At 48.7% G+C, this 14,393-nt stretch overlaps 1 protein-coding gene across 4 annotated transcripts in view; it reads right to left on the reverse strand.

Annotated features, from left to right (window-relative positions):
- Positions 1 to 14,393, reverse strand: part of ITGA3 (integrin subunit alpha 3) — a 93,423-nt gene that overhangs the window by 53,359 nt on the left and 25,671 nt on the right. For all 4 annotated transcript variants that reach the window (XR_013227133.1, XR_013227132.1, XM_077315928.1 and 1 more), the window contains exon 2: positions 1,024 to 1,151. Coding sequence is in view for 2 of the 4 variants with exons in the window: in XM_077315928.1 (XP_077172043.1) it covers positions 1,024 to 1,151 (128 nt within the window). In the remaining 2 variants the exon portion in view is untranslated. The remainder of the gene's footprint in view (positions 1 to 1,023; positions 1,152 to 14,393) is intronic.

Consider the following 14,393-nt stretch of genomic DNA (forward strand, 5'->3'; position numbering starts at 1 on the left):
GTGTCTAGAAGCTGGCCTTAGATTTCACCGTCTTTATCCTTCCATAGCATCTGCCATCTTGGCTAGCCAGTGTTGTGTAGCAATCAAAGTGATCTAGGAGACCCTGATTTGAATCTCTGTCCTGCCATAGGAGCCCAATGGGTGGCCTTGGGTCAGGCACTCAGCTTATCCTAACTCACAGGATGGTGACCTTGAGCTCACCACAGCACAGAGAAAGCTGTTCTGACTGAGCAGTAATATCACAGATGACCCATGTGGTCCCTTCCAACTGTATGATTCTATGATTCTTCAGTAATCTCAGGGCTCTCTCAGCCTCACCCACTTCACAGGGTGTCTGTTGTGGGGAGAGGAAAGGGAAGGCGAATGTAAGCCTCTTTGAGACTCCTTCGGGTAGAGAAAAGCGGCATATAAGAAACAACTCTTCTTCTTCGTCGTCTGGGTGTGAGAATAAAAGAGAGGATGTGGCAACAATCTAATAAGCTGCTTTGTGTCTCCATTGGAGAGGAAAGGATTTTTAAAAAAATATCTAAATGAATACTTAACTGACTCCAGATTTTTATGATCAACTAAATCTGCCGAGGTCCTAGATCCACTGTTCACATAACCTTAATTGTGAAAATGTCCTAGTTACTCCTGTTTTATTAACCAGCTTTTAATTTTAATTATTTTTATGGTTCTAAAGGGCTTCTGAATGATGCCTTTTGGAAAGGGAAATGACAGAGGTGAGCAGTTGCCAGTTATTCAAGGGTGCTCCAGTCAATATTTATTACACGGCCGCATGGGTACAGCTTCCTAGTAAAGGTCTCACAACAACTAGCATTTGGCCTACTTTGTAGTATTATTAACATGTCACAGACACAGAACATGTCAGAGATGATAAAAGATTTAGCTGTTGAGGTTCAATGCTGTGAGTGGGCTCTCTTCATACGGGCTCTTTGTCAATATTCTGCTCTGAATGTCGATCGCATTTGGTTTGAACAGCCCTGTCCTCCTTCAGCTCTCCTCTTACACGGGGCCACATACTTGACACCTTGATGTTCACCCGCTGGCAGTCGTCGGTGGCAGCCGTCAGTGGGCAGGCATACATGGCACCTGTCTTTGTGGCATTCGGCAGCCCCTCGGCCACATCACGGGGGGCTCCAGCAAGCAGCCTGAAAGTGGGAGGAAAAAAAAACAGGTAAGATTTAGAGGATACTTCTAGGCAAAGTGAAATCAATTTTAGAATCCCTGGCTGAAAGTCACACTCTTCTGTGGATGGTTGCTGGGTTGTTCTGGGCTTTCTTTGTTATTCTGGGTTGCCAACCTCTAGGTGATAGCTGAAGACTTCCTGGGATTACTACTGATCTCCAGGCGACAGAGATCCGTTGACGTGGGTGCTTGGGAAAATGGGCTGCATATTATACCCCACAGAAGTCCCTCCCCACAGAAGTCCTGGGCCCCTGCGCCTAGCCTTGACCAGGGCCAAGGCCTTTTCAGTCCCACCCCCTACTTGGTGGAATGAGCTCCCAGAGGAGCTAAGGGCCCTGATGGAACTCTTCCATCCGGCTTACGGTTGAGATCAGGTTAAAGGGCGGGGAAATAATGATCAGATATCCCCACTGAATCCCCCCCTGGGAGCTGAACATTGCCCCTGGGGGCCGAACATCACCCCTTGGGCTAACATCGCCCAGCGATATGAGCAAATCCACACCTGGCAATGGAAGTGTTGAGGTGTCCAGGGTTTTATCAGAGACATGAATGGTGACAACCATCTGTGATGTAGTTTGGGATATGTATGGGTATTTTAATGGTATTTTTCATTTTATTAAAGAGCCTCTTGTGGCGCAGAGTGGTAAGGCAGCCGTCTGAAAGCTTTGCCCATGAGGCTGGGAGTTCGATCCCAGCAGCCGGCTCAAGGTTGACTCAGCCTTCCATCCTTCCGAGGTCGGTAGAATGAGTACCCAGCTTGCTGGGGGGTAAACGGTCATGACTGGGGAAGGCACTGGCAAACCACCCCGTATTGAGTCTGCCATGAAAACGCTAGAGGGCGTCACCCCAAGGGTCAGACATGACTCGGTGGTTGCACAGGGGATACCTTTACCTTTACCTTTACCTTCATTTTATTGTTATGTTTGTTGCAAACCGCCTCGAGCCAGCTGGTCCAGGAGGGATGGTATATAAATTTAAATAATTAAATCCAAGCTTCTTCAGGCTCCACCCCACTTCCCAGGTATATCCCAATCCAGAGATGGAAACTCTACCTTGGACCAGCCACATACTCTGATCTACCTCATAGGGTTGTTGTGAGGATAAAGCAGGACAGGTGAAAATCCAAGGACATCAGATTTCTCCCCCTGCTCCTCCTGAATTCCTCTGATGCAATAAACTTTGTCTGGAAACTTCCCACTCTAAAATTCACCTGAACCTTCCAAAAGGTAGCAAGGGAAAATGGCAGCTCCACAGGAGACCCCTAAGCAGCCAACCATTGCCAATGAAGGATACTTCTCTATACTCCTTCGTCCTTTGCAGCCAACTATCACTGCCATCCTTGCGTAGAAACAGCTGGAGCCAGCAGTATCTAGCATCCTGAACACACAGCTGTCTTTCCCCCCTGGCACTGGGTGGTCTCATACGCCTATTAGGTCAGAAGGGAAAGCATGCCAAGTGCACATTTCACAGTGACAGGTGGCAACAATGGAGGCAAAAATTAAGAGCAAATACGATGGAGGACCATAGGCGTGCGAAAGAGAGGTCAAGCTAGAGCAATGCAGAAAAAAACACTGGAAGACACGTGGAAAGCACAATTCTTACTAGCACACACAGCTACAAGAAAAGAGTACAGTGGAGCAGTTGTTCACCAAATTACGTCCTTCTAACTCCATTGTCCTGATCTGGATAGTCCAGGATTTCATCAGATCTTGGAAGCTAAGCAGGGCTGGCCCTGGTTAATATTTGGAAGGGTGGCCACCAAGGAAGTCCAGGGTTGCTGCGCAGAGGAAGGGAATGGTAAACTCTCTCTGTGGGTATTTTGCCTTGAAAACCCTACCTGTGGTTTCTTGACGACCCCAGATTCCTTCCTGAATTTTTGTTTTATACCTATAAGGGTTAAGATTGCTTGCCAGTCCCCTGACTTCTAGGGAACTATAAAAAGGACTGAGTTGACTGCTTTGAATTTCTGTCTGTCCAGTACTGGTTCTATAGCTCCAATCTGTAGAAGATGATGGATAGCTTCCTGGAGGAGAACTGCTTTCTTTTGACCTTTGGATATCAGTGATTGAATGAACCTGTTGGGTGGTAGAGCTGTAAACTCTATCTTGTATCCATGCTCCATGATTGATAGTATCCATTGGTCTGTGGTGGTCGTCTTCCAAATCTGGAAATATCTTTGATGCTTTGGGCTGATCCTGTGTTGAGCAGGGGGTTGGACTAGATGGCCTGTATGGCCCCTTCCAACTCTATGATTCTGTGATTCTATGATTCTATTTCTGGAGACGGCCCCTATCCTGGCATCATGCTGCAGGCTTTTTTGGCATGGTTCCTCTGTCTCTCTGCTTTGTGGAAGAGAACTGCCTTCTTTGGACTCTTCCTTGGTAGGGATAGGATCTTCCCCCTGTGAATTCTCTTTTATCTCTCTTTAAATTCTGAGATCTGAAGGAGATCTGAAATGAATGAAAAGAGTTGCATTTGTATTCCTTGCCCCGTTGTTTCGAGGTAGATGGCATGGCCTTCTTTTCATGAGTTTCCACCAGAACCTTTTCTAAGGTGCCCTCTCTGAAGAGCATTCCGCCAGAAAATCTTTCCGTGGCTAAGTTGGATTTTGACAAAGTGTCCACCCTTCAATGTTTTAGCCATAGATTGTACCAAGCTACAATATGGGCTGTCTGGGCTCTAGCTGAAAATTGCACGGCATCCTGGGAAGTGCCTGCAGCAAATTGACAAGCTCTTTTAATCTTCAGTAAGGTTCTTCTTAGCACTAAGGGATCTGCTTCCGCATCCTTTAGCAAGTCATCCCCCCAAGCCACAGAGGCCCTGGCAAAGTTTGACAAAACATCTGCCCTTATAGAAAGGGGGGTTGCCTCATGAGCTTTCTTTAGAACTGTTTCGTTCTTTTTGTCTACTGAGTCCTTTAAAACATCAAATGGTGGAAGAATCGGCAAGGGGCTTGGACAGAACTCAGCTTAAATTGACGGACAAGAGCTGGTGGATGGAGTGGATGGAGTGAAGGAAGTGCGGACTCTGGAGGGGAGGGATCGTGTCCTCCTAGAATTTCTTATTAGATGGGGGGGCCAAGGAAGTTCGTAGTCAGATGTGTCTGTTAGATTTTTGTAGGACAGATTTTAATAAACTCTGAGACATGATGAGAGTCACCCCATGGACTAGAATGCTGGAAGAGAAAGGAGCAAGTGATGGGTGAACTCTCTTTAAACAAGAGCTATTGCATGCTCAAGCCATGACAATTCCAGCAAAAAGGAAACATGGTAAGAGATCCAAGTCTGTTTGGATGAACAGAGAACTTCATGTGGAACTAAGGAAGAAAAAGGAAATGTTCAAAAAATGGAGGGAAAGACAGACCCCTAAAGATGAGTATCTGCAGGTTACTGCATCAAAGGCCAAAGCTGGGGATGAGCTGAGACTGGCCAGGGAAGAACACTATAGCAAGAAAAGCTTTCCAGATATATGAGAAGGAAACGTAAGGTAAACGAGGCAATAGGCCCACTGTTGGGTGAAGATAGAGAATCTCTGACAGAGGACAGAGAGAAAACAGAAAGCTATTTTTCCTTTGTGTTTTCCCAGATAAATATGGACACATCTAGAGATGGTAGTAGGCAAGGTATAGTGTCTGGGTGGCAGGTTGACATGAACAGAGAGCTTGTTAAAAGGCACATGATTGCACTGGATGAGTTCAAATCCCCTGGTCTGGATGTTGTGCACCCAAGAGTGTTCAAAGAACTTTCTGGAGAGCTTGTAGAACCCTTGTCCATCATCTTTAGGAACTCTTGGAGGTCTGGAGATAAGCCAGAAGACTGGAGGAGTGTGAATGTTATCCCAATCTTCAAAGAAGGGAGGAGAGATGACCCGGGAAATTACAGGCCAGTGAGTCTGACCCCCTATTGCAGGGAAGATAATGGAACAGGTTTTAAGCAGGACAATCTGCAATCATCTGGAGAACAATTTGATGATCCGGAGAAGTTAGCATGGATTTTTCTCCAACACATCCTGTCAGACCAACCTGGTTTCCTTCTTTGACCGAGTGATGGGCTTATTAGATGGTGGAAAGTTGGTAGATGTTACTTACCTATATTTCAGTGAGGCTTTCAACAGGGTTCCCCATGATGTTCTGATGGGTAAACTGGAGGACTGTAGACTGGATTTTTGGATGGTTGTGGCTGGGGAACTGGCTAGAAAACCGCACACAAAGAGTGGTTGTCAGTGGTATTTTATCAGCCTGGAGAGATGTGAGCAAAGCAGTGCCACAGGGCTCAGTACTAGGCCTGGTACTTTTCAATATTTTTTATCAATGATCTGGATTAAGGCGTACTGGGGCTCCTCGTTAAATTTGCAGATGACATCAAATTGGAAGGAGTAGTGAACACCTCAGAACACCTCAACAATATCTGAACATGCTGGAAAACTGGGCAAGGAAGAACAAGATGCAATTCAGTAAGGAGAAGGGCAGAGTTCTACATCTGGGTCACAAAAATGAGAAGCCTGCATACTGGACGGGAAAGACACTTCTAGGTAGCCCTGTGTGTGAAGGTGATCTTGGGGTACTTGTGGACTGTGAGCTAAATATGAGGAGACAGTGTGATGCAACAGTAAAGAAGGCACATGCGGTCTTGGGCTGTATCAAAAGAGGCATCACAACAAAATCACAGTCCCCGCATTAGTCAGACCTCACCTGGAGTACTGTGCGGAGTTCTGGAGGCCTCATTTCAAAAAGGACATGGACAAATTGAGAGGGTGCAGAGGAAAGCGACGGGGATGACAGAGGGCCTGGGGACCAAGCCCTAGGAGGAAAGGCTGAGGGGCCTGGGACTGTTCAGTTCAGAGAAGAGGAGCTTGAGAGGGGACTTGATTGCTGTCTTTAAGTATTTGAAAGGTCGTCACTTAGAGGAGGGCAAGGAAAGGTTCCTGTTGGCAGCAGCCATATCGGTTTATCCACATAGCACATGTAGCACGTGCTACGGGCCCTGTGGTTCAAGGGGCCCCACCCCTGCCTTGCCGGCAAAGCCCCTGAATTGAGTGACGGAGTGCACACGCAGAGAGCTTACGCACCTACTTCTGGCGCTCTTCTCCCCCACCGGCTTTGACTGAGGCCGGGAACCGCTTTGCCTGGATTGTCAAGCTGTGGAGGAGGAGGGGGGGTGAGTCAGCTGGCCAGATCTGGGGCAGTTTTTGGATTCCATCCCATTAAACACTTTGAAGGGATTTGTTCATTGCAATGTTCCAGAAGGTGGCCTTTGCAGCCTTTCTTTTGCAAGAAGACCTCCCCCCCCCCCCCCATCTTTAGGTGCTTCCCTTTTGCCTCAGCAACTCCTGGACTTGCAAAACATCCAAAACACCCATCCAAGCCGGGGCCCTGCAGAAGCTGCTCCAGCTTCCAAATACAAAAGTGTGGGGAGGGAGCCCTGCAGGAAAGCCTGGTTTCAGCTAAGATCCCAGAAGAACCCCAGACGCTTTTGTAATCTGGAGGCTGGGCAGGATAAATCTACGTAATTCTTTATTGCAGCCCAAAGATAAGGAAAAAGAACAAATTCAGGTGACAAGTTTTGCTCCACTCCTAATCAGGTTTCAGATAATTCTTTGCTATCCATTTAGAATCGTAGAATCATAGAGTTGGAAGGGGCCATACAGGCCATCTAGTCCAACCCCCTGCTCAACGCAGGATCAGCCCTAAGCATCCTAAAGCATTTGAATACATTCACACACACAGGCACAAAGCGCAACAGGAGGAAAGGGCAGGGGATGATCTGGCAGCAGCATGTGCTATGTTTGATGACCTCCCCCACAGCCTGCCAAGTGAAAAGGCAACCCACCCCCAAAGAAACAGACTCCCCCACAAGAAAACCCTGGAAGGGCATGCCAGAGCACCCCCCCCCCCCCGCAAGGCAAAGCTGAAGGCGGGGGGGGGGGGTCTGTGGGCAGCTTGGAGCTGCTGGGGCCAGCCGAGGCAGGAGGGCGCCCTCTGAACTGCAGAGAGTGGCTGGCACATGTAAAAGGATCCCTGGGAGAGACATTAATGCTCCGGAACTGAAATTACAGCCCTGAGTCTACTCAAATCTTTTAAAAATCAGGTTGTTTTATTTTTTATGCTAAGGAAGTTTAGAGTTCAGGATAATACTAGTAAATGATTTCAGCAAAGTGAAGGCCTCTGTTGCTTCCAGAGTTCCAAACTATTCCTGGGAAGGGTGCCCTGCTGTTACTGGTGCAGCAGAAATAACAGCGCCAGTTGTGCTCTGCTGGGGCCTCCCTGGCTCTGGTGCTACGGGCTCCACAAAGCCTTAAACTTGGCTTGGGCAGCAGAGGGTAGGGATCCACAGCAATGGGTTTAAACTACGTGGAGAATGATATCAGCTAGATATCAGGAAATAATTTTTCACAGTCCGAGTAGTTCAGCAGTTGACTCGACTGCCTAAGTTGGTGGGGAGCTCCCCCTCTCTGGCAGTGGCTGGACAGGTCCTTATCCTGGATGCTTTAGGCTGATCCTGCACTGAGCAGGGGGTGGGACTAGATGGCTGATCAACTCCTTCCCCTCCCCAGAAGCTGCCCTCTTCAGGCACCGGAACCTCCAGGAAGTTGTCTAACCAGAACTGGCATCTTTACCAAAAGGGCAAAATTAAAAGGAAGCACTAAACTTATGTTTGCCTCATATCACTTCAGGGTGCAGCTGGAAACATAAGTGCTCTCCCATATAGGGCCATTGATATATTTATGCCTCACTTTTCTTCCCAGTGGGGACTCAAAGTTGCTTACAACATTGTTTTCTCCAGAAAGTGTGAGTAACCCAAGGTTACCCACTGAACTTCTGTGCCAGAGTAGGAGTTTGACACTCAAACCACTACACACAAAATACGGAAGTTGCTGGTTGTAAGAAGAATTCCAGTCTAGTTTTCTCCCTGACATACTACATTTCTACCTTCAGGGACAGAAGAGTGCTCAGCCCTTACTGGAAGGAATGTGCAGTCTAAGTGCTGATCCACACCTCAATTAAAAGGTCACTATAACCATCACTCAGGTAGATCTTAATATTTATATCCCCAGAAGCAATAACACATCGGCTGGTTTCTTAAGACAAATATGTCTTGGAAGTCACATGCTAGAGGTCACAGAGGGTTGTTGAAACCATGTCAAAACATAAGACTCTCTTAAATTATACTGGAACTGTGGAGAGGGATTTCATTATGTTGTAAGTGTGCTCACTGATTACTCTTTTGAGTAAAATGACTCTGACATAAAAAGCACTTCTAGAAAGGCCGATCCTGTTTCCTGATTGAGCAACAAATCTCCTTTAAGGATCCGAGATGAATGGGACTGAATTGTTTATTATGGTCAAAGGGTGAGTTCTAGGGTACATATAGTCACTTGAGTATAAGAGACAGAGCTTTTAGGGATGCCAATCTCCAGGTGGGACCTGTGGATTCCCCGAATCACAGCTCATCTCCAGGTGACACAAAACAGTTCCCTTGAAGAAAAGGGCTGCTTTGGAGGGTGACTCAATAGCAATACACTCCGTGGACGTGTCTCCCCACCCTAAATCCAATCCACTCCCAGCTCTGCCCCCAAAGTATTTCACGCCCCAGAGCGGCAACCCTAGCTTGGAAAGAGCACAGGAGATAAAACTTGTGAATCAGATGGAGGTGGTCAACTGCGGGAGTCCCAGACTGCCTGCCTGTTTGCTTCCATTGATATCTGCTTGTATATTTGTAAAGGCAGCAAAGACACTTTGGCCATTCCCTTGCTTCTGTCAATCAGGCACAGCCACAGACCAAGCCATGCCCCCCTCCACATAGTCAGGACATTACGGACCAGGGTAGCAAGGCATGCATCCTGTGAAGTCACTGCCTGCCCATGCTATCTCCCACAGCCATCTGAATTACTGGAACAAGTGAGACAAGCCGGTGGACTCTTCCTTGGAACATCCATTGTGGGCAGAAAGGCTGACCGGATCCAGCCCCCCTGCCAGAGGTCACAAAGGAACGAAGCCACGGCGTGTCTCATCGAGTGACTCAGGTGTTTTCTATTGTGAAATAGTTTCCACTCACATCACTCCGTAGGGGCAGGCACAGGAGGATGGGCAGGGGGTCACCGTCAGGCCTGAGTCATAGACTCGGCTTCCTCCTGCCACAGTCTCTTGGCAAGCTTTCAAGGGTTGTGCCAGGCCAGGCCGAGATTAATCAAGAGGGAGAGTTTGATAGCCTCCATGTCCCCTCCCCCGCTCATCTTCTTGTCTCCCACTCCGTACAGCTTTTTGTACCTGCAAGCCATGTGCATGTATTCTGCGCCTGATGCAATGAAAGAAAGAGTGATTGACCGATTGATTGATTAGTCTTATCTGTTCCCAGACTAGCTGGCTCACAGCAGCTTACATCAGCTAAAAACATCCTTATACTGCCTCCTGCTATGAATGTTCAAGTTCCTAGTTCTAATATAACATCACATTTTCCCCTGTGACCTAATACAGGTTTCTCAACAGGGTTTCTTGATGGCTCCATAAGGGTTTTGCCAATTGGGTGAGAGTTAATTAATTTTAAATATTTTTTAATTTAAAAATGTATTGGGTGATATTATTATTGTTGTTGTTGTTGTTATTATGCTGCTGCTGCTGCTGCTGCCCAGGCATAACATCAATAGCCCTAGTATAACTAAGCTAACGGCGGGCATCACCACTCATGGCCAGGGCCACCCACTATAAAGTGCCAGCCTGCCTGCTCGCCTTCCTTCCTTCCTTTGCTGGGAGCAGAGCTGCCCTCCCCAGCAGGCAATCAAAGGCATCTCCAAAGCTAACCAGAAACGGAGGGCTTACATTCGTCCAGGATTTCCACCAATCCAAACTTCTGTCCCGAACCTCAGCTCTATCCATCTCGTTGGCAGAAGCCCAATGAGTGACACTGGGAACAGGCACTGTCTCCCAAGGAACTGCCTATCCGTTTTTGCTTTGCTTTGCTTTTGAGCTGCAATGAAGCAAAACTTGCACGCTTTGCCAGCCTATGTGCAAATTCCCCCACCAGCCTATTTTGGGTCAGGAAGTCTGACCTCCTCTCTCCGCATGGCGTGGCCTTGATCCAAATCAGGCCTCCAGGCACTCACAAATTAAGTTTCAGCACAGAATTCCTTCACTGCATGCCTGATCCACAGGACCTATGGCAGACCCACTTCCTTGGGACTGCCAGACATGTGGATTCAGACAGACATTATCATTTTCCTTTACTGCTTATTGGATGATTACGAAGAAGAAGAAGAGTTGGTTCTTATATGCCGCTTTTCCCTACCCGAAGGAGGCTCAAAGCGGCTTACAGTCGCCTTCCCTTTCCTCTCCCCACAACAGACACCCTGTGGGGTGGGTGAGGCTGAGAGAGCCCTGATATCACTGCTCAGTCAGAACAGTTTTATCAGTGCCGTGGCGAGCCCAAGGTCACCCAGCTGGTTGCATGTGGGGGAGTGCAGAATTGAACCCGGCATGCCAGATTAGAAGTCCACACTCTTAACCACTACACCAAACAGCCCCTTCACTTACGTCATTTATACCTCACCTTTCTCCCCAATGGGGACTCAAAGCAGCTTATACTATTCTCCCCTTCTCCATTTTACCCTGACAACAATCCTGGGAGGCAGGTTCAGCAGAACAGGTATGACTGGGCCAAACAAGAGTCCGGCAAGCTTCCATGTTGCGTTACCAACCTCCAGGAGGCATCTGGAGAATGTCTGCTATTACAGAAGATGGCTGCATCAGAGGGAGCGCGCTGTAGTATTATGCCGTGCTCAAGTCTTTCCCCTCCCCCAACCTCCCCCTCCCTGGGCTCCAGATATTTCGCACCCCAGAGCTGGCAACCCTGTTTCCATGGCAGGCTGGGTATTCAGTCCCGGCTCTCCCAATTCCCACTCCAAGGCTCTCACCACTACACAACACTGACTCTCTCTCTGCTGTGTGCCCACTTTTTGCTTTGAAGCTGGCTAGCCATTGCAGAACTGTTGGGGTGGAGGCACAATGGGACAGCCAAACACTTCTTTGGAGCGGGGCTGGTAGTCTGGATGCCCTTTGGGACCTCTTCTGGCTTGGTGCTGTCTAAGTGCCCTTGGTATCCAAGCAAGCTGTGGCTTTCCGTTCTCCATCCATCAAGCAGCCAGCAAGGGTCAGGGAAGTCCAACTCACATGACAAGGAAGTCATTGGCACAGAACACAATAGCTCTGAGCGGGCGCCAGGAGCTGTACCCGCCCAGCTAGGAAGAGGAAGGAGGGGAGGGGACATTCCAAGGGCAGAACCAGGGAGTGGGATGAATTCTGCTTGGCCGGGTGTCTTGCCCGGAGAGAGTTGGCTGGGTCAAAATGTGGCTTTTGTGCAGGCCCTTGTGTGTGTGTGTGTGTGTGGGGGGGGCTGAATGAGAGAGAATGTGTGTGTGGGGGGGAGCAGGAGTGAAGGGAGGGGGCAGTGTTTGGAGAGAAGGCTGTGGTGGCCTCAAATGGCAGGATTTGGGCCTGGATTAAGGAGCCGTGTGAAAATTTTCTGAGTGGCTCTCACTGGCTCTGCCTGAGCCGGGGGGGGGGGGGGGCAGGATAGAGGTTCGGCAAGGGGTAGAGGAATTAGACCCAGCAAGGCCTCCCTTTCCCGACAATAACAGGAGCCCAGTCAGGGACATCCAATGAACTTTATCAGTCAATCTGATTGATTGATTGCCCACCAGTCCCGGTCAAGTCGGCTCATGGAGAGTGACAGAGTAAAATCCCCACAATACAACTCCCCATAAAACAATTATCCCTCTCTACAGCAAAAAAAAAAAAAAAAAAAATCCTTCTCTCTCCTCTCTCAATGGACTGCCAAGAACCTCATCCCTTGGGGATCAGTTGGAAGGGGGGTAGGCAGTTGTTCTAGCCCCTTCTAGCCCCTTGTCAGCTCTGAGTAGGGAGAGGTCTGGGGGGTGGGGGAGTAGAGCCTGAGGAGGGAGGGATTTGGGGAGGGTAAACACTTCAGTGTGGCATAATGAGATATGATGCTATGCAGTCCACCTTCCAAAGGGGCCATGTCCTCCAAGGGAACTGATCTTTGTTGCCTAGAGCAGGGGTAGTCAACCTGTGGTCCTCCAGAGGTCCATGGACTACAATTCCCATGAGCCCCTGCCAGCAAATGCTGGCAGGGGCTCATGGGAATTGTAGTCCATGGACCTCTGGAGGACCACAGGTTGACTACCCCTGGCCTAGAGATCTGTTATAATCCCAGGACCACCTGAAGGTCTCTAGGAGGTCACTTTTTTCTAGACTCTGCCTGTTTTTGGGTGGTGGGTGGGAGAGATTTCCCGCAGTGTCTTAAATCTCTGAAGGCACCAAACCAGAGGATCCCCAGGCCCCAACTGGGTTCTGGCAACCCAACTCCATGCCCCACCTGGAGTCTGGCAACCATAAGCACTGGAGGTGACTAAATTTCCTGCGTTTCAGATCAGAGGACACATTTCTGCTTACGGTGAGGATCTTCCTTAGAGCTGACTCAGGTCTGATGCTGACCTCTTTGAAAACCACTGAAAGGGCCTTATGCAGCACTCTGTGTGCCTCGTCTCATTTACAAGTTCTTAATTAAGTTTATGGGCCAGACAGTAGATGGGCAGCATCTTACAGCAGCTCAGCCATCTGCTAGGCAGAGGAAAGAGATTTACGTGCAGGGCTAGCAACAGGGAGCTCATTCACGATTCAGTGGCTGCTGCAAAGACCTGTATGTGTCCAGCAACATGTCCCAATCGGTCCTCTTTGTCCTACGTAGGGTAGAAAGGATGTCCCACACAGATCAGACAGTCTGGTGACTGTCATGTGACCAGTTTACCGACAGCTTCTCACATAGCTGACTTGGCTTGGCTAGCTCATTTGAGCTATTTGTTCTGCAAACGCTTTCCTTTGTTTTTCAGGGCTCTTGGTCTTCAGGTAGGGCACACTATTTGCCCATTTCCCCTGCAGACTGCTGTGAGGGGTTATCCTGCCCTCTAAAAGGGCACAGATCAGGATATCTTGTTTGTACCATTGCTATTCTCCAACAGCGATGAAATCCAAATGCCAGCACATCAGATCTCAGTCTTGCAGAAAGCCTGGGCTATTTTTTGTTTAGTTGGGATTTGTCCCTTTTTTCAACGCTGCTTTCCTAACTTGGGCAATGTTTTGGGATCTGCATTAGCAAGCTGACCTGCAGCATCCAGAGAAAACTGCAAACTCTCCCTCTGGGCATCCCCTCCCCTGGCGCCAAGGCTGGCACAGTTGCAAAGCCAGTCCAAAAGGGATTGGCAGCCGTGCCAACTAAGCCAAGCGAAGAAACAGCAAGGGAGAGACCTGGAGGAGAGGCCTCCACACAGGCGTCATCCAGCCCCAGCCAAGATGCTTGGAGCACAGAACAGCTGCTGGAAGAAAGTGGCAAGGAGGCGCTGAACTGGCAGTGCAGGAGAACAAGGAGGAGAGAGTGGAATAAACATACCTTTAATGAAACAGAAAAGCTTTGGAGGCAGCCCCAGTACAATGATTTAATCCACACACAGGGAAAACCACAAAAGGTAAAAACCTATCCTGTCAGATTTCCTGAAGGAACAGAGCTTCCGGCTGCCTCAGTGGCTTTCCCCTGGATCACAAAGGGGGCAAGAGGATCTCCAGGGCGGAGGCTTGGCACTTTCCCTTATGATGCAGAAGGAGCCTGGAAATATGGGACAACCTCTCACCAGCCTCTCTCCAAGGTCGACACACGGTGCCAGCATTGGACTCATGTCTCCCCACCCCCACCCCCTTCATCATTTCATTCCTTGCCTTTCATTTCATTCCAGCCTGCGCAGCCAAGTTTCAGACCGGGAGGACAAAGAGACCATATTCTAGAGGCCAATTTAAGCACTTATATGCCAGTGAGGAATAGGGGAGCATTTGGCAGACGCAGAAGGCAGGCTACAGGAGAGAGGTGTCCCAGAAGCTTCCCTTTTCTTTCGCACAGTTTGACAACTGGGACCCCAAAATTGCAAAAATTCACCAACGAACGTATTCTGTGCAGGCAATGAAATCATGGAGCTCCTTCAGATTTAAGAAGAAAAGCTGGTGTTTTATACCCCACTTTTTACTACCCAAAGGAGTCCCAGAATGGCTTACAAATACCTTTCCTTTCCTCTCCCCACAACTGAAACCCTATGAGGTAGGTGGGGCTGAGAAAGCCTTAAGAGAACTGCTCTGAGAGCAGCCCTAA

The sequence above is a fragment of the Paroedura picta genome, chromosome 16, assembly GCF_049243985.1.
Source record: "Paroedura picta isolate Pp20150507F chromosome 16, Ppicta_v3.0, whole genome shotgun sequence".
Taxonomy (NCBI): domain Eukaryota; kingdom Metazoa; phylum Chordata; class Lepidosauria; order Squamata; family Gekkonidae; genus Paroedura; species Paroedura picta.